A 22,238-nucleotide genomic window follows, 5' to 3' on the forward strand; every position below is an offset into this window, starting at 1 on the left:
TTGATTGCAAACTCATCCCAGAACATTCTCATTATTGTGACTGGATATTGCTTATCTATGGATAAACCGATTCGTTGCGGAAGCTATCTCCCAGACTTGGAAGTTACGATTTGCAAACTCAGCAGCGCAATGTGGAGATGCTAGCTCCCGAATCTTTACAATATGCAACATGGAGGCGTGACTGGACGACATAGATCCCTCGGCCAGCTGCCGATCATGCATTCAAGCGCGGGATTCCAACTTCGGATTGGAAACATCGAGTAACCCAAGAGCTAATTTGCGATTGTCTGCATTGAGTGTATGACATGTCATGAGCCTGCTTATATGTGAATGGCGCCGAAACGAAATGGAGGTATCAAGGATAACAACGGAAAGATCGGAAAATGGACCGAAAAGAACGCTCGCAATGAAAGTCAACGCGCATGCTTTTCGTGGTGTTTGCCCACAACCACAACACGACGATGGTTCCAGGATATGGAGCCCATCGATTCAAGTTGGTCCCAAGGCCGTGAAGAAAAATGAGGAAACTTTGTACATGCTGGGAATAGATATTTGAGCCTAGGTACATGGGGGACTTGCCGTGAGAGGCAATCGGAGCAGAGCGAAAAAAAAACAATCACGGGGGTTTGGGTTCATTATGGAGGGATCATGCAAGAGTGGCCCCACGCACGGAAGGGGAAGGCGACCTAGATAATGGAGACCGAAGGCAGAGTTGACGAAGGGAGGGGATGATTAAGTTAGGGTTGAGAGGGGGAACTGGGTGTGCTAAAGAAAAGTTGGGAGGGGCGACGGATGTCACTGCGCAGGAACGAAAAAGGAAAGAAAACCCACAGCAGGAGAGACAAGACCGTAACGAGAAAGTGACAAGAGTTGGGGAGGAGGGGAAGTGCAGGGCAGTAGTCATCACGCAGCTCGGGTGGCGGGGGCGGGGGCAGGTGTAGGTGGTTTGGCAGAGCGCGGCAAGGGAATGATCAGCGCCTGAAGAGAGGAGGGGAGGTGTTGGAAGTGCCCCAGAGGGTGGTGGTGAAGCAAGCAGGGTTAGTGTAGGAAGACAAGGGTTGTGAAGGTTGGTGGGAGAGCAGATGGACGGGTTTGGACGAGCAGGTGCGGAGGGAGTGGTGGACGTTTAGGTTGGTAAAGGGGGTATTGTGTGAAAGGGGTGTGAGAGAACAGGGGTGAGACGGGAAATATGGCGAGGGACGGGGCGGGGGTATTGGAGATGGAGGTGGAGGCAGGAGAGATAATAATGGAGACGAGTGATATGGAAATGCTGGGGTTGAGCGGAGATGGAAGGATGTCGGAGACGGGATCGGCGGGAGGGTATGTGGGGAGCAATGGGAGGAAAGCGGTGGAAGACACTGCGTGCAGCAAGGTAGGGGAGGGAGGAGGGCCCAATGTGCAGATCAGTCAGCACGGCGGGCTTTCAAGGGTTGGGGAGAGTGGTATACCACAGGATGTGCTTCTTGCTGCTGAAGCTGCCGAGGTCTTCAGTAACTTGCCCGTTCACGGAAATGGCAATGGTGTTGCGAAAGAATGTGGTGGAGATGAGAATGAGAGTGAAGACGAGGAGGAAGACGACGAGAATGCAGAGGGAATGGTAGAAGAAGATAGTGATCCGCTTGTGGAGAGTGACGAGTCTTCGGACGCATCTAGTGACGAAGACGACGACGTAAATGTCGTCGATTTGCAGCAGAGTCATATAGAGGGCGCTGAGGAGTTGGAGAAGATGGTTCAGCGAGTAAAGGATGTAGATAGCGACGAGGAAGATGCTGCCACTGAGCCTCCCCGCACTGCGAATGAAGTCACGGTGTTCTTCGTAACTTTGAGCTTAAGTAATTATTGTTTATGGTCTGGGCTTGAAGAGATCCTGACCTGTTTTCTGCTCTGTGGAATGCTTATACGCCGTTCCCGGACTTTTCTTGCGTAATCTACATTAGTCTTTTAGAAGCTTTGGATCGGGATTCATGAGATCTGGGACATGAACCGAGGGTCTTGGTGATGAATGGGGTTGAGATGCAGGACTTGCCTCCTGTGCCGGAAATTGAAGCTGTCTTGGAGCCCAATCAAGTTCCGTGTGAAGTTGGTGTTATCTCCTCTGTAAGTCACCCGGAAACAGTGTGCCCCATCTGTTGAAACGTGATGTTGTTGTAAGGTTAAGTTCCCCGGGCAGGAGAGTAAGGGCTAGATCAGAGAACTGGTGGTAGTAACGTCTGTGTGTTTGTGAGCTTGATCTCGAGCGTGATAGAAGCATTGACCTTCGACTTCTTCTAATTCTTGAACTCCTCAGTTAATCAGCCCTTTTTTTTTGTTTCACACTCGCACTAAAGATCGAACAATCGAAAATGGCAATCTGCTTCTTGTATGGCTGATATTTGGGCATATAATGAGATCGATTGTTGTACTGTTCAAACACACACACACACACACACACCTATCTATATATATATATATATATATATATATATATATTCTCAAAACATGTTTTAGTAGTTGTTTTAGTAGTCTAGGGTTAGAAAAAGTGGTGGCCGCCGATGTATGTTGAAAATGGTCGAGTTTAGAATAGGGAAACCAATTATGTTGGCTTAGTCTTCCCAGATTCCGCATGTGTTTCTTTTTTGGAAAAAAAACCCTCTTACGCTTTGCATTTATAATTACAGATCATGGACAAGCAAGTCATTGTGGAAGCTGTTGAACACGAAATGGTATTGAACGAAGGCTCAATATTGTGGCTAACTGAACACCGGAAACCCTTAGGAATAGTGGATGAGGTATTTGGACCCGTTAAGAAACCCTACTACGTCATCCGATACAACAAGGCAGCTGATGTGCCAGACAAAGCTTCAAAAGGCGCCACTGTAGGATTTGTACAAGAGTTTGCGAGTTTTGTTCTGAAGGATGACGCAGAGTTGAGGAAGAAAGGGTACGACGCTTCCGGGCAGCATGACGAGGAAATATCAGACGAAGAGGAATTTTCTGATGATGAGAAAGAGGAGGAAGCGAAAAGGTTGAGGAAACAAGCTGCTAAGCAGGGGCATCAAGTCGGGGTAGGTGGCGATGCTGGAAGGGGTGGGGGCCGAGGTGGGGGTGGCCGGCACAAAGGTGGAGGTGGACGGAATGGCAGGGGGGGTAGAGGATCAGGAAGAGGTAGATTTTCAAGAAGTGACTCCGCTAATATGGTAAGCATGCATTTCTACCACCGCAACAAAAAAAATTAGAGTATTATTTTTGGAATCAAACTGTCGAAGTGGTAATATTGGTCTCGCCAATAGTATTTCTCAACAGAGCTTGAATGTCCAACAGAGTTTTAATCTTCTGTTGCCCCAGAAATAGTTTGTCTTTGAGAAGGTAGTTCGGAAGAATACGAGATTCGCTGTCCGTATTTTCAAGATGAATCTGAACTGGTTTTATGGATTTAACTGTCAGCTTGAAGTTGATGACGCAACCAAGGCACGTGCAGCTGGAAGGGGGCATCAGAGGAGCAACTCTCTTGGGTCTCCTGTGTTTTCTCGAGACTTTTTGAGAGATAAAGGACCTAGTGGTGAACATCATAGAGGGCAGTTTCATCCTTCTCCTGATAGGCAGAACTCGTGGAATAGATCTCCTCGTTCTGACATGAATTACTCCCAGGTTCCTGACCCAAGGTCTCCGATGGTTAACTACAATGAACGCCAGTCTCTTCTCTATCAGTCTCCACATCACGAATTTGTTTCTGGTGTGAGACCTATCCAGCAGCAGCCTCCACATCTTTCCCCTCAAAGATCTGGTGGTCCTCCACACTGGGGACCATCGAGTGGTGTCCTTCACGGGGAGGTTCCCCAAGTTCACCAAGTTCAGTCTGCTCCATTTCTAGGCTCCAATGTGCGATGGCCTCATCAAGTAACAGGTCTGTATTCTGGTGTGCATTTACTGTTCGGTAGAGAGTCGCCCTTGCTTCTTCGTTTGGATTTCACATGATTTGTGTACCTACTGCCATCATTTTCGTCACATAACTCATTATTGATGCGGCAATTTCGTTTGTGACATGGAGTGGGGCCGTTGTATTTCTTACTATCAGTCGTTCGAAATTGATGCAGGTGATTTCCAAAATACAGATGTAATGTATCAAGGGAGGGTTAATTTGGTACCCATAGGTTCTTATCCTCTTCCTCAACACATGGGTATGTATGTTCCTCCACCTCAGCCTGTTGGGACTGGAGTGTTCATCCCGCCAGCACAGTATGCTAGAAATTCTCAAGGTAACCAAATGCAGCAAACACAAGGACAACGACAAATGCAACAGCCCCAAGGACAAGGGCAAGTGCAAGGCCCCGTGCATCCAGTTATTGACGGTAGGGGACCTGTTGGCCAATGGCCCGTGAATGGTCCTAGTATAGTCACTGGAATCCCTTGCTACAGTAACCCTGCACAACCTGTTTATCTTCAGCCTGGAGCTATTCGTCCGGGCATGATTGGTCCAGGTCCAAATAGTAATGTCTATTGGACCAACAATCCTGGCAGATAGCAACTTAAATCCACCAATTGTTTGTTGTTGTTGTTGTTTTTTCTTTTATTTTTCTTTTTTTTATTTTTTTTTATTTTTTTTTCATTTTAGCACTTAGTAATGAGAGGAGCACATTGTGTGCGGAAATTCCATGATCATCTGTTGTTGTTTTGTCTTTTTTTCTTCCTGTGTTTGAGCTTCTTTTCATGTAAATGCTTTACTCTCTCTTTTATGTTGTGGAACCTCTTGTATGTGGGTTCAGAGTTGTGTTTTCCAGATTTGATTATCGAGGGGTTAGTTCTGGCAAGCATTGCTTACCACTATTGTGAAACACCTCAACTTGGACATATTTCAACTTGTGAGAGTGTATTCATTTTCTGTGCTGAATTTCGTTCCTAAGTCCATATGAGGCAAAGTCTAATTCCCACCTTCCCAACCAGAGATTGTGTATCGCTCGCAATCGTGTAAGCATTGAAGTTGTTTTGTGTTTCTGTAGGGTGCTGTCGTCAGTTCAACATGTAGGATTTTCTTTAAGATGTGACCTGTATCTGGGGTTTGTAACTCCCATGGCTGCATAAGACAAGGGCATTAATTGAATCTCTCCGAAACCTAAGTTTGCACCAGTGTGTGTTCCGCAGTTGACTGGATTTTATACTGCTAGCGGCTCTCTGATGATGACTTTTCCATTGTAAACCTTAAAACTTAAACATCTGCTGCTGAGGGGGTATTTCAGTTATGGGAGAACGGACGTTGATGGGAAGCTTTGGCAGTATCAAATGCAAGGAGTGTGAGAGTCCGGGCTCGTGTATCCACAGCGTGGTGATCCTGGCCTCAGTCAGTTATGCTCTGGGTTTAGAGGGATTTAAGGGTTTGGGGTGTGCTGTGGGAGGACGGCCACTTCTGTCCACCTCTTCTTTTTTTTTTTTTTTTTTTTTTTTTTTTTCCTTAAAATTGTGTTGCGCGTTTGAACTTCAAAATGATCTTTATTGACGCTTATGTCGGCTACGGTACTTTGATTTGCTGGTTGATCTTTAGAGTCGCGTTAACTACACTGCAATGCGAAGTGTCTCCTTGATCAGTCTTAGACGAGATTGGCATAGCTGGTCTATTCTTGCTCTTTTGCATTAACAAACTCCGCTTTAAAACGTCTTCAAGTGGAAATAGTCTGACATGGTTAGTTGATGCATTGAAGAAAATGCTCGGGGCTCTATCTTATTTCACCTTAATTGTTCGTCCTGCGGGTATCGATGCTGGTCTTGTTTTAGCGGTTGCTCCTGCATATGCGGCAATTCTTGTCACTTCACTACATCTGACATCAGCTTCAAGAATGCGCGTCGAGTGACACGGATTCTTGATTGGGACTGAATCAGGAATGTGAAAATGGTGAACAGAGTGAGTTGTGATATGATTGAGGGGGAGGGCATGATGTCAGTGCTTGATGTTCAAGAAATGCTTGGTTTAACTTTGCTGTGGGGTCCTCGAAAACTTGGAAGTGATTAAAGTACGAGTAGAGGGTATCCCTTGTTGCCGAAGAATCTGCCAAAATTGGCACACAATGCAAAGTTAATTGTGGACAGCTTACTTTCATACCTTCCTACTAATCCTAGAGCAGATTGTGCTCTAAACGGAGCCGTTTCCTCATGGACGTCAAATGAAGTTTTGAATTACTGCATTCGCTACAAAGAAATCCAGAGCAAGTACTCTACGTACAGTAGAACTCAAAAGAAAATACTTGTGAATTTAGAGTTCCGTACTATCTAATCTTCTTAGGGGATGCGATATTATACAAAAAAAAGGTGGTGACTGTTGTTACTTACAAATGGTGTGGCCTGGGCTTAATTGTGCCATTACAGAACTCGCCCATTCTCGTTCATGTTTTCCACGTTTCTTCAATCTGAGCTAGTATAAAGAATCAGGCATTGCATTAACTTGTAAAAACAACCAGATTTATCATGCAACTGGTGCTCTGAATCCCTACATTTCTTTGTGAAAGGAGGTGGGGTGTTTCAAAAAAAAAGATCAAATGAGTTACAAACAAACTTTTACATAGTCAAAAAAATTGTGAGTCAAGAAAATTGAAAACGACATGTGGAGCATTCGACGTGAAGTTGAACGTATCTCGAGCTTCAAATGATAAAATGAGGTATCTACACGCTTTTGCACCTTGGTTGGGCTTGAAACAGGAAATAGCCGAAATTCATGGGAGTCTAGCTGGCACGTCTTCCTGTTTGCTTTCTGCAGACCATGTTATATACAATTCCACCCATTCCAGATATATTGGACTAAATGACAATGCAGTAACGCAAAAGCGGCACGTTGCTGCTAAATACTCATTATTCAAGTGTTGGGGACGCTTGCTTCAGGAGCTTGCCGCAAGGCAAATAGCATGGACATGGCCCCCAACATATTAACGGTACCCACCTGCAAAGGAAATGTCAAGTCGTTAGATCTCCCACCTATTCTGATATCAACAATGAGACATTAGTCAGCAGGATTGAGAGTCAAAAGATTTTCATCAATCTTAAAAAGCGAGAAAAGTTTACCATGACGAGAGCAGGTTGAGCCGCACCAACAGCCACAAGCCAACAAAATCCAAAAAATAGGAACTGCACACAACGAAGCATGTTAGAGATTAACATCCTGAAGCTACCATGCTTGTGTCACAATATAAAACAGTGATCAGATTCCTAAAGGTGAAGAATTCAGACTCATCAAAGACTCGGTTTGTAAGGATGTCAGGTTATTTACCACACGGCCTACGACGGTAGACGTGTAGAATGCCCGAGCGCCTGACCTTCCTCTCAGATCACCAATAGCTGTTCCGATGTAGTATACTCCAAAGACCTGCAGATATGTAATTAGTTCTTAGCCCCACAAGGTCTACTAACTTCTTGCCAGAGCACAAAATGCAGGTATTCTGAGGTGCAATTATGAACAAACCCATTTTGAACAGGAGATTGGACGCGTGATGACTGTAGTCCGTAGTCTGTGGACTGTAGTTCTCAATGCCAATCAATCTCAGCATTTAAAAGAACTACGGACGCTATTAAGTCAAACAAAGTAAACTCGTCAAAGTGACTACCACTGCCAGGATCGCTCCAACTCGTATCCACCCCACAGTAACGCTGCGCACGTCAAACAAAGCCCCTACATCGAAATCATTCAGGATATACCTACAATATGTTAGTCGAATGATTCTCAGTACTCGCAGCAAGAATCGTGACTGCTTGCTGGAAAAGATCATCTTAATATGCCAAAACGAAACATCACAGTTTCTTCGAGGAGGTAGGAGTCTCACCAAAGAGAAATGTTGGAAATGCGAGCAATGCCATACCAACCACACTAATGTATACGCCGGTGAACAGTGCGAGCTGTGCTGGTCGCCTTGAAAACTTCAAATCCTTGCTTTCGGAGCCTTTGGACGTCTGCAGTGACTGTTTCACCACTGCAGAATTTAATGTGCAGGAATTACTGGGGGACTTGCTGTCTTCGAACTTTCGAACTGCTGCACGGATGCTACACTATGTCACGCACCAGTCAGAACCCTTGGATGCAGCACCAGTTAAGTACGACAACAAACATCATTCTGACATCAAGCATGCAAAATGCGATCATTAAGGATGTTAAAACAGCTCCATGTATACTCAGAGCCCGACGTGTGCAAAAATTGCAACTTATTTGTGGGTGATGAGACGTAATTGCTAAGTCAAGGATAGACCAGAGAAATCCCATTTGAAGAATGCTGAAGTTAGGGTTCAAGGAACAACTCACTCCAGTTTGCCGTCTTCTTGAATCGAGGCAATTGCAGGACGGTCAGAAAAATGCGACTCGGTAACAAAGGTTGCATCAGCAATACGAATGTGGCAAGCATCCAGCTGCGTAGCGTAGACAACAGCCCCCCTGTCACCGTTCCGACCGCCGTGAACAGACCCGCGGAGCCGGCCTACTACCACAATGTCACCACCTGCCACAATGGCTCCTCCTTCATGCACATCGCCAAGAATCTGAAGGAACCTAAGGCAATTTCAGCTCCATTACAATATGCCCTAAGTGTACAATCTAAACAGATATTGGCAATTTTCTGGCAGTTGATCAGTGTGACGCAACTCAGAAAACCTAGGTTTAACTGGTAACAACAGTAACCCAACAAAGTAAATTAAATTCAAGAATCTAGCAGAAAACTCTTACAACGATGGTTCCTGGATACTCAATGGTCTCGCCGGAAGAGACCGCGCTCTTGACATACATACAAGGGTATTTTGATGACATAGGTGTGATTTCGGGAGACGTTTGTGGTTCATCATCTGAGTCACCGGAGAAAGGCATCGCAAAAACAGTGAAATCATGCCTACGAGTCTGATGGGCATTCCTGCGGTCCAACCTAATCCGTCGCTTATCTAAAGAACAATTGCCCAAGGAAACCACCACGCTTGAAAAATCCGAAAGCCTTCGCAAAATCCTATTCCCAGAACTTCCCCAAGTGTTTGCCGCGCAGAGCACACCATGACTCCTAAATTTCATCAACCTGCGTGATTCTAGCAGGTTGTTTTCCCTAGACCAACATTGTTCTGCTCTCACTGACAAAGGCATTGGCTCAGATGGAAACAGAGTTCGAATTTCGAGGCCCATGTTTCCGCTGCAAGAGATCGTTCTGAAGAGAAACATTACGCTTCGCACTTGTGAAGGAAGGCATGATTCTTTGTTCGTACGTTTACGCCGACAAGAACGCCGTTAGCTTTCGTCGATCACAATCGTGAACGAAAACAAGTTTTACGTTCACTTGTTCTGTTGGAAGGTTTGAAGGACCTTATCCTCCATCCCGAACTTTTCCCCTCCTACCGTGTCTTCACAACTGGCAAAGTGGAGATACTGTGCGAAGCTATCGCTACATTAACTCTCGACCAGCTTGAATTGGTGAAGTTCTTAAGACTGTACTGAATCCCTTTAATTGAGGTACGTTTGGAAATTCATCAGCGGCTGTGTTAGGAGCAAATTTGATGCCGGCCAAGTGAAGCACAACTTGTGCAATAGGTCTATCCTAGTTTGTCACGACGACAACAATGGCAGCTAGGTGTGTTGCAATTGGAGCCAGCAGCGGGTTTTTGCCATTAGTATGCTTCTCGAAACCAGAGCACGTGTTCTCGGCAAATGTTAGAAGACACCTAGTAGGATTAGAGCAGAGCTCCGTTTTAACGATTGCGCCGGCATTCAACAGACGGACTGCAAGATTGCCGAGCATTTGCAGAAGAGCGGGAGCACCAGGAGACGATGATAAAGAGATTGAGAGAGGTGAATACGAGTATCCTATGACTCTGTCTCTTGTATAACGATTTTGAGTTTTTTCGGTTTTGAGCTGACGGTAGAATTCCTTTGTTGTGTATGCAGATCCCGGTGTCAAGTCGGAATTCAATGGCAAAGTGGAGGAAATAGAAAAAGCCTTAGGGCAGTCCTTCGGCGGTGCACTTTGGTTTGCCGTCCTCCTGGTGTGTTTGACAGTCTTTGGAGGTGGTTATGTGTATTTGATATACAATTTCGCCGACTTCTCTGACATTCCGATTCTGAATGGTCCCAAGGGATCGTAGTGAAGTTACGTGCAGCTTGTGGAGTTTAAGACCTCTTACTACACAAGCTTATGGTTGCGCTCAAATTCGATGTCTCTAGCCGTACTCTGACTGAATTTGTGTTAATTTGTGCACTAGCATTTAAGATGTAGATTGACGAACTTCACGTCTACTTTGCCGATTTGGCAGTGGCAGTGAATCTCATTGTATAAACGGGAACATAGAAGGCGGCATCTCTATTTCCTGATCCGATTTCTTAGTTTCCGAAGCGATCTTACCACTGGTCTTTGTGTTGGAATGATAACCTCGCATTGGTTGCCCTACTGAGGTGTAACCCTAAGAATGAGGTAGGCTGAGGAGTGAACTTGCAGATTTGATCATAATTTTCGTTTATCCAATGTATAAACGAAGGTACATTTTCGTAGACATTAATGTAACATTAGGTCGTGATATCTACTGTAGTTATTCTCCTCGTTACCTTGATGAAGGCTTCTGATTGCTTGGAGTATTTGAGTCGTCCTTGAGCCCTAGTGCTTGAGTGTGCCTGAGTTCTGCACACCGGTTTTCGTGTTACAAAGTTGAAATGTTTGGCTACACGTTAGCTTGAGGTTTATCCCCTAGTTTGCAAATATGGAACGAATCCTCTGGAATCCTACGGTATGACATCGATTCTGCGAATTCTGCAGCTGAGTATCCCATCAACTAAAATGCCCAGCATCTCGGTAACTGACCAATCAAGTGTGAGAAATCATATACCTTAGCCAATCGACTGTAAAGATAATTTCTACGGAATACTTCAGTTGAGACCATACTGAGGATTGTTCATGTCGTTGATTGTGTTTTACCTAGAAAGCAGACATCTGTGCCTTCCAAACCGACTCAAAGTGTGTAATCTAGCTCTTTGAAATGCACAACCAGACAACAACACAATCAAGGTTGGTTACGAAAATTCATGTCACCCAGGTCGCAGGACGTGTGAGATTGATTCGTTTCTTTGTGGGAGCGTCAAGAGCCATCATTTTCTGTGTTTCTGCAATTGCCTTAGGTTTAGAACTTGATCGCGCATTGGCTGACCACTAAGAAAGCTGTGGGGAAGATTTATAGTGTCCAAGTGATTACCATCTCCGCCCTTCAAATGGAAAATATGAGGTTACGACTATCCAGTGCCACGTTGAATCCTCTGGCATTGGCATGGACATCATGAAGCGAATTAAAATCACGCGTAGATCCTGTAATTCTAATGCAGTCAATGGTATAACTTACAAGGAAGACTGTCGTAAGTCAAGGTTCTGACCATGGAGCTTCATCACGTTTAACCTAAGACGAAAGAGTAACAACTAGGAGCAGAGAAAACGTTCTGATCAAATGCTCACCTGACCAACAAGCCAAAACGAGATTTTGCTCATACCCAGATAGCAAAATTTCGTTCAGGGTCCAGGAGCACTTCGTGGGGAGTCAACTAGTAGGATTATAGTTAGCAGTGCACATTACAACTAATACTACAACTGCGAATCCTGGTTTCCGAATAGTACCGCAAAGAGCAAGTCCTTCGCTTATCACAACGGATTGAGTTAGTGTTTCTGTACAAAGCACTGCTAGTACCACAGAATTCTCCTAGACAAGTAGGCAAGTTATTGCAACGTAAGCATCATGCTGGTGAAAAGTGTGAAAACACTAAACATTCGAATAATAAGAGGAGGTTTTTCACATAATGCGATCTGCGGCGAATGACTTGCCATCTCTGATAAACCATGATCTCATCGACAAGAATGCTATTTCTACTTTAGACAATGTGCCCCTTATGTCTTTCTAAGAATGAAGTGGAATTCTCAACTTGAAGCCCATTTTCAGTGCTACTTTGCAATTGATCATCCAGGCCTCACACCGCATTGCCAAACAGCAGCTTTTAGCTCAATGAAACAGTAGGGATTGCGTTATGTCAAGTTTATCACGAATGGTTTTTTTCTTAGTGATTCAGTTCATTTTGCTTTGATTAAGTCTTCTGCTGCTTAGATGTTGAGCATGTGTTGTTTTGGACGAAGGAAGCCTCTTCGGCAGTTGGTGCCACATAAATCCCTCGTCGATTCTTCACAAAATTCGCTCTCACTTGCTGAATGTGAACTTATCGAACCCGTTTGCTTTGTTTTGTTTTGTTTTGTTTTTTTTTTGCTTTTAACTGCTTAAGGGATTTTGTCATTCCGTTGTCTTGAATCCTAATGTGAGCCACTCTAGAGATGGAATTCTATATTTCATTTCATCAGTTGGCTCAAGTGTTGGTAGTTAAAGTAAGCATTAGAAGCTTCTAATTTTTATTTTGATTTTTTGATTTTTTATTATAGAGGTAGCTTTAAAAGTATTATCTAAGAATCATTATTATCTATTTTGGCTTCATACATCCAATTGGATCACAGTGATTTGGTCTTTTATTCTTTCTTAGTGGAATATTTAATAAGTTTATAAACTTATTATTTTGTAAAAACTTTTTTTTTATAGATGATTACAAAACCAACAATAGTTTATAAACATAAAGGCTATAATTTTTATACACAAAAATACTATTATTTGCCATTGGATTTACTAATCCAAGTTTTTAATAAATCTTCTTACTTAGCCATATATTTTTGCAATAAATTACATACACACACATACATACACACACACACACACATACACACACACACACACATATTTAGATATATATATATATATATATATAATAACACTAATTCCAATCAATAACAATAATATATATATATATATATATATATATATATATATTTGGTATTTGTGGCACAATCTTTAACTTCTCTACAAACATATCCAAAATTTTATAAAACAAAAGATTTCACCACAAGAAAAAAAGAAATTATATCTCAAAAATAACAACAAACATATTTTAAGAGTTAATTTTTTTTTTTATATAAAAGGAAATGATAAAAAAAACTTCATCAAGAAGTAACAATCACAAAAAAAAATTATTTAAACAAACACTTTGAATAAAATAAGAATTATATATTAAAAACAATATATTGATGCTAGTATAGAATTACAAGGAATAAATATCTAAATTGATAAGTATAAAAATTTATCAACAAAACAATCATGAAATAAAAGACTTGCTATAAAAATAACTTAAATATGCTCGGAAGATCTATGAATGCAAACATATTGAGCTTGTAATAAAGATTGTCTTTTATAAATTTATTAATTGGAATGCATGTTAAAATTCTATCATCATCAAACACAAAAATCAAATATGACAAGACAACCAATGGGACCAAAGTCCATTGAGAAAAAACCAGCAAGAATGATTGCTTGGAATAAGCATAATATGCCCAAGAATATGTACAACATTGTCAATTGCCAAAAAACTTTCCTGTTAGTTATATTTTGCACTAATACAAATGCTTTGGCAAATGCACCAATTATTACAAAAGTGCACGGAAGCTTGACAAAAGCATAATAAGTTCAAAACATTTGTGTGTTTAAATGAGTATTATGGTAAAATAAAATAAAAATAAACATAAAATATAATCTCAAGGTACAAACAAGGTAAAAATAAAGAGTAGCTTTCAGCAAAACTTACCTAAAAGAACCTTAGATTGATATCTAGAAAAAAATGATTGTGAATCAAGGTTGAAACCAGATCCTAAGAGACAAAATTGTACACCTACTGCAAATGTAAGAATCTCAAGATTAAATTGGTATAATAATTTATTGAGTTAAATTTTACAAGTGATTGTTCTACATTTCATTGTTTCAAGTGCTTTTAACCCGTTTCCCAACTCCCTTTTCAATCAAGAGTCACTATTCAAAAGATGTCATCGTAAAACCAATTTACGTAGAATTCAAAAAAGGACTGCAATGAATGACAAACTCACAGCGAGCTTTAATGCAGACACAGTTTGTTACGGTATAAGAAACGGGAAGCCGAAGATCCTCGACACGGATGAACGGGAACATTGTGCTGCCAGTGCCTAATTACACAGAATCGGGCCAAGAACTGAGCGTTGCAGGAAAAAAAAATGGTTATTACATGCATGAAGCGGCTGCCAGCAATGTCACTTGCCAGCAAAGTCAAACCGCACCACACCGACCAACTCAACTCCGCCATCTACTATCACTAGGAACAAAGTCACCCTTCCAAAAGTCATCATTGTTGCCCCACGTGCAGTTCAAGGAGAAGGTATGACATATCTGATATCAATTCTTTATGATCCCACAATTAGTGCCGTATCTGATGAAATCACTTCACATGCAAACATTCGTCGTAAAAATGCATCTTTATCAAAATATTAGAGCTCAACCAACTGGATCTATTACTTGTAAAAAGGGAGCGTCTGCAAGACTAAAATGGATAAGCACAAAGTCCAAGAAAACTAACCAGCAACAGGGGTACACTTGACAATAGCATCAAGAATCAACCAACTTAATCGAGAGCGATACCCATTAACCAACCGCGCAAACATACTGAAACAAGAATATTACCACTTAAAAGTTTTAACAGAGCAAACAAAATTAGATCATGATGCAAATAATCAGTGCGACTTAAATAAGACCGCCATGAAATTGCAAACAAAAACTGCATAAAACTAAAGAAGAAGAAGTTTCGAAAACAGTAACCACAACAGCGAAGGCAGGTGGGATGATTATATATCGACACAACTGTCTCCGCCGGCACGGAAGACGGAAGAACTATCTCCTGTTGCTCATTCCTATTCGCATCCAATAGGTCATTACAGTATATGCCATTCAATTACAATGATAAGCAACCGATTTCGCAGATACTCTTCCAAACTACAAAATTGTGCCCAAAGCTCTACGATGCCTATCCACCTAACAGCTATGCTAAATTACAACTACACGGAGGCCAGCTTTGAAAATGCAAGCCGGATGGTGTTGCTCTGCAGTTGGCTCGCATGTTTGCACACAAGCGCCTCTGTCGCCTGTTCCTCACTCTCAAACAGCATTAAAGCCTGCTTCTTCCCATTCGACTCAAATACCTTCGCGTTTGCGACCGTCCCGTGCGCAGACAGGTGACTCGTGATGTCTTCCAAAGCAATATCCGCTGGCAGGCTCGACACATGAATCATCTTCGTTGGGGCACAGCAGTACCGGTAGTTCTTCGCAGCATTCCGATTAAACCGATTCAAAGGAGACGATGAGAAATCGCTAGTGTCTGGTGACGGGTTGATCTGCGCGTGCTTCGAGAAGTTGACATCCATGCGCTTTCCGAACAGTGTCACGCCCTGCACATCCCAAATTCTCCACCTTTCCAACTCACCAACCGCATCTTCCACACGACATCGTCCACAACAAAAGAAACTACCCCACACATGGTATCTCCGTCGCCGTGCTCAACTCAGCCTCTGTTCACTAAACAACACTTCAAAACAAGTAATTCAACTCCAGAAAATACTAGCATACCTTTAGATAGTTGAAAGCCAGCTCTGCTTGAAATCCATCTCCCATCTGAATCAGAGCGTGGTCTGGCTTATTATGAAGAATCTTGATGCGCACAATGTTCCCGTAGTTCGAAAACAGGTTGAAGAGTCTATCAGCATCAATTTTCTGCACAACAATCATCCCACTTTCCATTCCCTCAAAAACCTGCACCTTCGAAGAGTCCCCACCCTCGCATGCCCTCCCTTCCCATCTGTTCTCCTCAACAAAACCTACACCTCATCACTCCACAACATCCACTCCTACAAATGCTCGACGATTTACCTCTGGCACAAGGTTCGAAACGAGCAAGGTGCTTCTATCGTTCGTGCCTGTGATACCCGGAGGAAGCACACCACCGAACGCTGCAGCAGCCGCAGATGCACCTCCCATGGCAACCTACACACCACCACCATCATAATGCATCCGTCAAATACTTCCAAACAATTTCATCCTCCAAGACGGATATCTCCCACAACAGCTGCAACCAACTCACGATCAACTCTATCCCATGGTTCTTAGCATTCGTCACCCTCTACCTGGCCGTATGAATTCATCCCTAGTGCCGGATGACCTCCTGACTGCTGAAATCCTCCTGCTCCACCAAAATCCAAGTCAGCCTCGGCATGCTTCGTTAATCTTAAACAACTTTCCCAACACAGAAACACATGAACTGTTACCATGATAGAGATGCGGAGCATACCAGGCCTTGGCCCTCCTGCCCCCATGCTGTACACATGCCCGCCCTCTCCAAAGAGTGAAGACTGCAGCAAATACACCCCTCGTTGGAAAAAGTGACACATATCACAAGTTTCGAACATAAGTTATACGCGCTAACTCAAAAACCTCCTTTAAATAAGACATTTATTATATCCAAGAAAGACAAGCACATTCAGCTCTTCAGGATGCTCTGCCAGCAAAATGCTGAACAAACAACCCCAACCAGTACAATGCTCACACCCTTGGCAATTCACTTAAAGTCAAAGATTTTACTATCTACTCACCACCAGCATACATAAGCACAGACCCGATAAGAAATCAGATAAATGAGGAAAAATCAATGCAACAGTACCATGATATTATTCCCAGGATTCCCTGGTCGAGACTGCTCCGATGGCAAAGCTGCATTGGTAAAATCCCTGAAGAGGAACAATCAAAAGCATTCAACGCCCACCTCACCGTTCTCCACACCATCGCGCCAACAACAAAATCATCCACGAACAACACACCGTACTGCACAATCCAATGTCTTGGAATGAATGTAAACAATTCAGGACACCACATGCTACAGTTGGACACCAATTATCTGCTCCTCTGCCCCTCTACCACAAATTTCGTCACATTAGACATAACACCAACCCCGCACATACCTCGTCCGTTCATTGTTATAGTTCACCTGCAGCTCCTGCAGACTGCACACCATCAAATCACTGTTTCAGCACACTCCTCCTGTCTCAAATATATCCAAATATTTGCTCCGTGTCCTCAAATACAATGCTACCCACTTCAGCTTCCTCTTCCCCAAAAAAGAATGCACAACAAAGAAGAAGCTCATGTCCCGCACTACATACCAACTAAGCTCAACGTTGGGTGCACTTACTTAGAATATTGGATATCCAGCGTACAGCATCCATCGTAGATATTGCGCCCCTGCAAACGCAACCACTCCTCTTGTCACCTCCCTTCAACCACATCACCATCTCTATCATAAAATACCAAAATGCCAAAATACTACAAAAACAAACACATGTCCAAATAACACCACCTACTTGCAAAGTCGACCTGGCTTGGACTGCACTGCTCTGCGAAGCATATTGCAGCAAAGCTTGAAGGCCTGCACACATCATTACCATTCCACACCACAGCCTCACCTCCAATACATCAGACTCCTACTTCACGCTCAATATAACCTTCACGTGCTAACATGTCTGTGATTCAATCCACACCACATACACGATCACATCTCATACTACCTATGCCATTACAACCACCCTTTCATACGCAAACCGACCGTTTCCCCAAACACCCACGGCCTTCCAACTCACATCCCAAAGGTCTTTAACCTTGGCCAAGCTTACTGCTGTACTTCCACAGCCACCGCTTTCCCTCAACAATCAAACCCTGCTCCTTCAACACACTGCCTCCACAACACATTCTACCACGTACTATTATTTTCCAATTACTACGGCTGGTATGAGCCCGCGCCCACCTTTGACTACCCGCCAGAAAGAGAAAAATGGTGAAAGAAAAGGGCCCGAAAAAGGCAGAAGGCAGAGAGATAGCCAAGACAGAAGAGAAGCTGACCAGCTGACTTTGTGAAGGTGACGATCTTCTCGACAAAGCCATGGGGGGAAAACACTTGGTGCAGCACATCCACGGTGATAGGATAGAGCGGGTTGTGTATGGTAATTAAAAGAATTCGATTGGGCAGCAGTTCCTGAAGAATAGCAAAGCAGAGACAAGTCCAACGTTTCCCCAGCATGGGAAGAAGGAAGGGGGAAAAGAAGTGAGAGTAGCCAGAGAAGAAAGACAAGCAAAAGAGAGGCTAAGGCCTGCCTATTGGGAAGAAGTCTCGCATACCCACAGAGAAGTATCAGGAGGAACACACTGTAGCTGGGATCAAGATCCGATTCTGACCTGCTCTGCAGGTAACCGCCTCGTTTGTCCGCTTTGATCAGGTGTGGTTAATTCCGGATGAGACGAGAACTGCATGTACACATTCCTTCCCCTGCATAACCCAAGAATTAGAATCAGCAAACTTATTTAAAATGGTGAAGCATAGTCGACGTAGAAGATCGAGATACTGTTGAACTACTCAACTCACCGCACGCTTGGCTGCACTGTAGTATAGTACTGCATCAAATTGATGGCAGATGGAATGTCCTGCATCTGCAATAGAGCCTGCAATTTCAAAGATAAAGGGAGAAAAATGAGCCAAACAATACTTGACACCACAACACAACCTGGGATCCTTGTCACTGAGCAGTATATATTAAAAGTAGAATAGAACGTATTCAATTAGAAAGAGAAGACAAGAATGTCTTAAGGTTCTGCCGAGATTAAACCCCCAAGTGAAAAAATGTACCTGATTCTTTGCACGCAACATCACCACTTTTTGCACCACTCCAAACGACTGGGCAAGCTGGAGGAGGTCATGCTGGGCAAGACAAAGAAATGAAATGGTAGACACCTAAGATTTAAAAATAAAGCATGATTGGATAACACTAGTTTTGCATTTCGCTGACTCGTGGCAGAGGAACCAATTATAACTAGTTCAACAACACCCTCACTCTATGCATTTCACTAGCGACATAACCGTGTATCAAAGAGATCTCCTGACAAGTATACGTTTAACACTTTCAACCTACAGCGTGATACTATCCAATTTATGGAAATTTCACATTGGCAATCTCGTACGGAGTCACCACGTCTTATAATTTTGACATATTATGTCGATGCTCTCAGGAAAAACACCTGCGCTTGTCTAAAGACTAGAAGCTATTTATGAGTTTTTAGGTGTCTCAAGTCAACATCATCAGGAAAGGAAATTCAGGAGGGAAAAATCATACCTCTGCTATTTCAGGTCCAACATTTCGTATATGAAGCACTTTTGAAGGTTCCGTCATCTTGGCGTTCGCAGTAAGCGCTGCACACGGGAAAAAAGTAGACAACGTCAGATTCCTATCTCCAAATAAGTTGTCGTACGAGTAACATAATGCTCTTCGCATGGTACTTGCCAAGTGCCGCTTATGACGACTACATGTATCCACAGCTTATCATTACGGGACCAACACCGATTCCACGATTACTGCTACACGCAAAATCATCACTCAACCCATCAAACCACTGCACGATTCCTTCTCGTAAGCCACGCCCACTCCTCACAATAAAGTACCACATTGACACCAAAATGGACAACCCTCTCATTCTCTGCATTCGCACAAGTCACCCCAAATTCACCACAAACCAATCACGCATACACCACACACGGTCCCACCTTGCAAATGCCTGATAGGATGCCTCATAATGTATCTGCTTCACAGAGAAGAGAGATGAAACAGATTTGGTCCGCAGATATCTGTTGAAGGATAAACATGGCAGGAATAAGAAGGCTATGAGGACTAATCTGAGGAACAACAAGAACCAATGCACTGACCATACGAGCACAGTAACTACACAAGAACACCGCTGGGAAGGGTAGTCACACCATTGCAACAACGTCAAACTCTCACTGGCTGATATAGGGTGACATCAACATCTACAGAATATGTACAAAGTTGAAAAAATAGAGAGCATCCAATCCACTTTCCTACACCACAAACCAGCCATCCACAGAATCAGCCTGTATAAGTGGATGAAGATACGCCCGGAAAAGAAGAGATGCGCAGATACCAGAGGACTCGTGAAGGCGAGCAAACGGAGAGACGCACTCTGCAGTGTTTTAAAAACTTCCGAACCAGTCTCAAAGATTTTTAAAACCCATAAGCTAAACCTCCGGGATTTGGGAAAGAGTGATAAAGAACAAAGATGCTCAAAAAAGACATGGAAATGCACTGATTCACGCTTCCAAAGCCCAACGACTGGCTTTCGAAGAAGACCGATTTCTTCAAATACAAAGGAGAAAGGGAAAGTAAAATATGCAAAAAAAAAAAAAAAAAAAAAAAAAAACGCACTCAATAGAACAAACGCGCAATAAAATTCACTTCCATAATACGCCAGCATCCAGAGACGCGACCACGTTACAGGCACACCGCAGACCGCGGGAGCAGCAATCAGACCCAAATGCAAGTGGCTTAGCAACCCCCGACCCCATCGACACCACTACGCTTGCACAGTCCCACTAACGCACTGGCCGTGCACAAACAAACGAAGGTTCTCACCCCAAAAATTGACCCACCCACGCCCACATAAATTGGCAGACGCAAAAAAGCTGTGGCCAGAAGTGCTTGCACCACGTACCGTACTACCCTTCGGGACCGCCGCTCCTGCCCGCACCCTCAAGGCTCCCCGGCGAAACTAGGTATGGACAGTGAAGCCTGGTCAGCCTGGGCCGCACAGCAATAGGTAAAAGGGAAAAGGGGGAAGGGAGGGAGCGGGCAAGGGAAGAGGAGGAGGAGGAGGAAAAACGAGCTTGCAATAGCTCTAAAGCGGGATCATCATCCTCCGAGACGAGGGCTGGGGTGGTGCATAGGCGGGAGCAGCTCCTCCTGGCATCATCATCATCATCATCATCTGGGCTCTTACTTAGATATGGCGCTGTCTGTCACTCACTGCTGCCAAAGTCCACCAAACGACGACACCGCCACAGACACACACACACTCCCACATTCCTCTGCCTCTCTCACACACACTCTCTCTCTCTCTGCCTCAACTCTCTGCCTCTGCCCTCCTGGTTCTTCTTGTGATCCCCGTTAGGTCTTCCCCCTCTCTGGGTCCCAAAATCCTCGGCGTATTGTATCCCTCGCTCCCTCCGCTTCTCCTTCTTCCGTCTTCTTTATTTTTTGAACCCGAGTAGGATACACTTATTTGCTATCAAGGGGAACCAAAAGTTTCAGCCTCCCTGATATATACTGTGGTACCCTGTCAACACGGGTGTCCACTCCATCGCAGTCTTGGCTCGGTACGGCGCCAGGGATCTGGATCCTCCTTGGACCTATGCCCGCGGCACAGCTGCTATTGTGGTGTGCTGTGTGCAGAGATGTAACTGGATACCAAGGGGGCTGTGAAGAATAAACAATATTGGGAGGCAACTTACTTCGCTGTTGTGGCACACTAGGTCTTCACACTTACAGAGAAGACTTACTCGACTGTTGGTGAGGAGGGTCCACTGAGTAGCTTGTTGGGTCCCACGCCTGCACATGCCGCCTTAGTGTGTGAAGATAATTACCCACTTGGGAGCTGGAAAGATCTTTGAGTGGAGGCTGGGTTTAGTGATTAAGCACCAAGATGAGAGAGAGTCCCTGCAAGGAAGGACCAATTTTGTTGTTGATCATCAAAAAGAGTTTTCATGATGTTACACTTCTATCCAAGTGAGAGGTTGCGTTATCGCTTGAGGTGCCAAAAGTTGCCTACACGACAATTGCGAGTCTTGTGGAGTGGGCTGGCTTCACAAAGCTACAGTTGAACTCCCCCCAATTGGGAAATAGAGGAGGAGGACGACTTTTCTGAAACTGGTATTCATCCAAGTCAATCCAGAATTATTATTATTATTATTATTTGGGGTAGAGTACAGTGAAAAATATATATTTAAGAAAGATTGAAAATGTTAGTGAACCCACATTGGCATTGAATGAATGCTAAGAATGGCTCATGGAGTAAGGCGATGAGAGATGTGTTGCCTATGGAAGAGAGCCAAGGGCAAAGAGAAGAATTGGAACAAACATGATTAATCTACAAATTCAAAAGGACATATATTGTTATTTGTTCTCACAACCTTGCAAGAGGTTGTAAGATTAGCATTTTACCCATTGCCTCTAATCTCTCTCTAGTGCCAAACAACATTATTTATTTATTTATTTATTTATTTATTTTATTTGCTAAAACAAATAATCTCTTTGCTCTTGTCCATTATTTTAAGGTAACAAGCATGTAGTCAACAGAGGTATGGGGGCAAAAAAATTGCACCTTGTGGATAACAATCCATAGGTAGAATTCATCAACAAATTTCTAATTAAGGAGGAGTTTTGTAGAATTGGATTGTCATAGAGGGATTTACTAGGAAATGCATGGTAATGAAAAATGGTCTGAAGAAATTA

General features: G+C 43.5%; 4 protein-coding genes and 1 long non-coding RNA gene across 9 annotated transcripts; 2 read left to right on the forward strand and 3 right to left on the reverse strand.

Moving 5' to 3' along the window:
- The first annotated feature begins 1,079 nt into the window (after positions 1-1,079).
- LOC112291938 (uncharacterized) lies at positions 1,080-4,867 on the forward strand. Its single transcript, XM_024539966.3, has 5 exons — positions 1,080-1,807; positions 2,020-2,097; positions 2,658-3,176; positions 3,424-3,883; positions 4,074-4,867. The coding sequence occupies exons 1-5, from the start codon at positions 1,190-1,192 to the stop codon at positions 4,499-4,501; spliced, it is 2,103 nt and encodes a 700-aa protein (XP_024395734.1). The 5' UTR covers positions 1,080-1,189; the 3' UTR covers positions 4,502-4,867.
- Positions 4,868-5,571: 704 nt separating this feature from the next.
- Positions 5,572-6,782, reverse strand: LOC149987842 (uncharacterized). Its single transcript, XR_016506337.1, has 3 exons — positions 6,644-6,782; positions 6,298-6,374; positions 5,572-6,016 (listed from the first exon to the last, which is right to left on the reverse strand). It is a non-coding gene; the product is annotated as an uncharacterized LOC149987842 (long non-coding RNA).
- LOC112291939 (uncharacterized) lies at positions 6,584-9,179 on the reverse strand. Of its 2 annotated transcripts, none has more exons than XM_024539968.3 (7): positions 8,669-9,179; positions 8,252-8,494; positions 7,779-7,996; positions 7,563-7,627; positions 7,229-7,324; positions 7,024-7,086; positions 6,584-6,901 (listed from the first exon to the last, which is right to left on the reverse strand). In XM_024539968.3, exons 1-7 carry the CDS (start codon positions 8,845-8,847, stop codon positions 6,818-6,820), a joined length of 948 nt encoding a protein of 315 aa, XP_024395736.1. In that variant the 5' UTR covers positions 8,848-9,179; the 3' UTR covers positions 6,584-6,817. The 2 variants fall into 2 exon arrangements, with proteins under 2 accessions (XP_024395736.1, XP_024395735.1); XM_024539967.3 differs by having other exon boundaries at positions 8,252-8,484; positions 8,669-9,177.
- A 230-nt stretch (positions 9,180-9,409) lies between these two features.
- On the forward strand, positions 9,410-10,318 carry LOC112291940 (uncharacterized). The gene is made up of 2 exons (XM_024539969.3): positions 9,410-9,769; positions 9,866-10,318. Exons 1-2 carry the CDS (start codon positions 9,541-9,543, stop codon positions 10,060-10,062), a joined length of 426 nt encoding a protein of 141 aa, XP_024395737.1. The 5' UTR covers positions 9,410-9,540; the 3' UTR covers positions 10,063-10,318.
- A 4,330-nt stretch (positions 10,319-14,648) lies between these two features.
- On the reverse strand, positions 14,649-21,025 carry LOC112291831 (polypyrimidine tract-binding protein homolog 3). Of its 4 annotated transcripts, none has more exons than XM_090255824.1 (16): positions 20,443-21,025; positions 19,481-19,561; positions 19,053-19,129; positions 18,569-18,640; positions 18,308-18,384; positions 18,121-18,211; positions 17,788-17,920; positions 17,253-17,317; positions 17,084-17,133; positions 16,854-16,895; positions 16,556-16,622; positions 16,187-16,247; positions 16,023-16,078; positions 15,769-15,882; positions 15,469-15,612; positions 14,649-15,290 (listed from the first exon to the last, which is right to left on the reverse strand). In XM_090255824.1, exons 2-16 carry the CDS (start codon positions 19,506-19,508, stop codon positions 14,901-14,903), a joined length of 1,467 nt encoding a protein of 488 aa, XP_090111950.1. In that variant the 5' UTR covers positions 19,509-19,561; positions 20,443-21,025; the 3' UTR covers positions 14,649-14,900. The 4 variants fall into 4 exon arrangements, with proteins under 4 accessions (XP_090111950.1, XP_090111952.1, XP_090111951.1 ...); XM_090255826.1 differs by lacking the exon at positions 20,443-21,025 and adding an exon at positions 20,157-20,297; XM_090255825.1 differs by lacking the exon at positions 20,443-21,025 and adding an exon at positions 19,876-20,103.
- Positions 21,026-22,238: the final 1,213 nt, after the last annotated feature.

This window comes from Physcomitrium patens, chromosome 14 (genome assembly GCF_059467195.1).
Source record: "Physcomitrium patens ecotype Gransden chromosome 14, ASM5946719v1, whole genome shotgun sequence".
NCBI classification, from domain to species: domain Eukaryota; kingdom Viridiplantae; phylum Streptophyta; class Bryopsida; order Funariales; family Funariaceae; genus Physcomitrium; species Physcomitrium patens.